Consider the following 334-nt stretch of genomic DNA (forward strand, 5'->3'; position numbering starts at 1 on the left):
CTGAGGGGAAGTAGATGCCGACGAGCAGGGTGAAGTAGGAGGTCATGTCGCTGAAGACGTAGGGCTGGTCCATGTCCACTGGGGTGTCAGGGGGGCTCACAGAGGGCAGCCCCCGCTTCTCCACGATCACACCCTTGGTCAGGTATGAGCTCCAGAGGTTCTCTGTGAGGATGCAGGAGGCCAGGCAGCGCAGCCATCATGAGGACATGCCAGAGGGCTGTCTGCACCCGGCACAGCACCCTCCCACCCCACAGCCTGAGAGGACGGAGCATGGGGGACGTCCAGCACCGCCTCCCCCCACCCGAGCCTCGCTGAGCAGCCGGCACGGCCAGCA

At 65.3% G+C, this 334-nt stretch overlaps 1 protein-coding gene across 1 annotated transcript in view; it reads right to left on the reverse strand.

Annotated features, from left to right (window-relative positions):
- Positions 1-4: 4 nt before the first annotated feature.
- The window catches only part of LOC104624488 (solute carrier family 12 member 5-like), a gene marked incomplete at both ends in the record, with an annotated part of 4,528 nt that continues 4,198 nt past the window's right edge, over positions 5-334 (reverse strand). The window contains one exon of the mRNA XM_010291872.1: positions 5-162. Within this exon, the coding sequence (XP_010290174.1) occupies positions 5-162 (158 nt within the window). The remainder of the gene's footprint in view (positions 163-334) is intronic.

The sequence above is a fragment of the Phaethon lepturus genome, unplaced genomic scaffold (genome assembly GCF_000687285.1).
Source record: "Phaethon lepturus isolate BGI_N335 unplaced genomic scaffold, ASM68728v1 scaffold28437, whole genome shotgun sequence".
In the NCBI taxonomy this organism is placed as follows: domain Eukaryota; kingdom Metazoa; phylum Chordata; class Aves; order Phaethontiformes; family Phaethontidae; genus Phaethon; species Phaethon lepturus.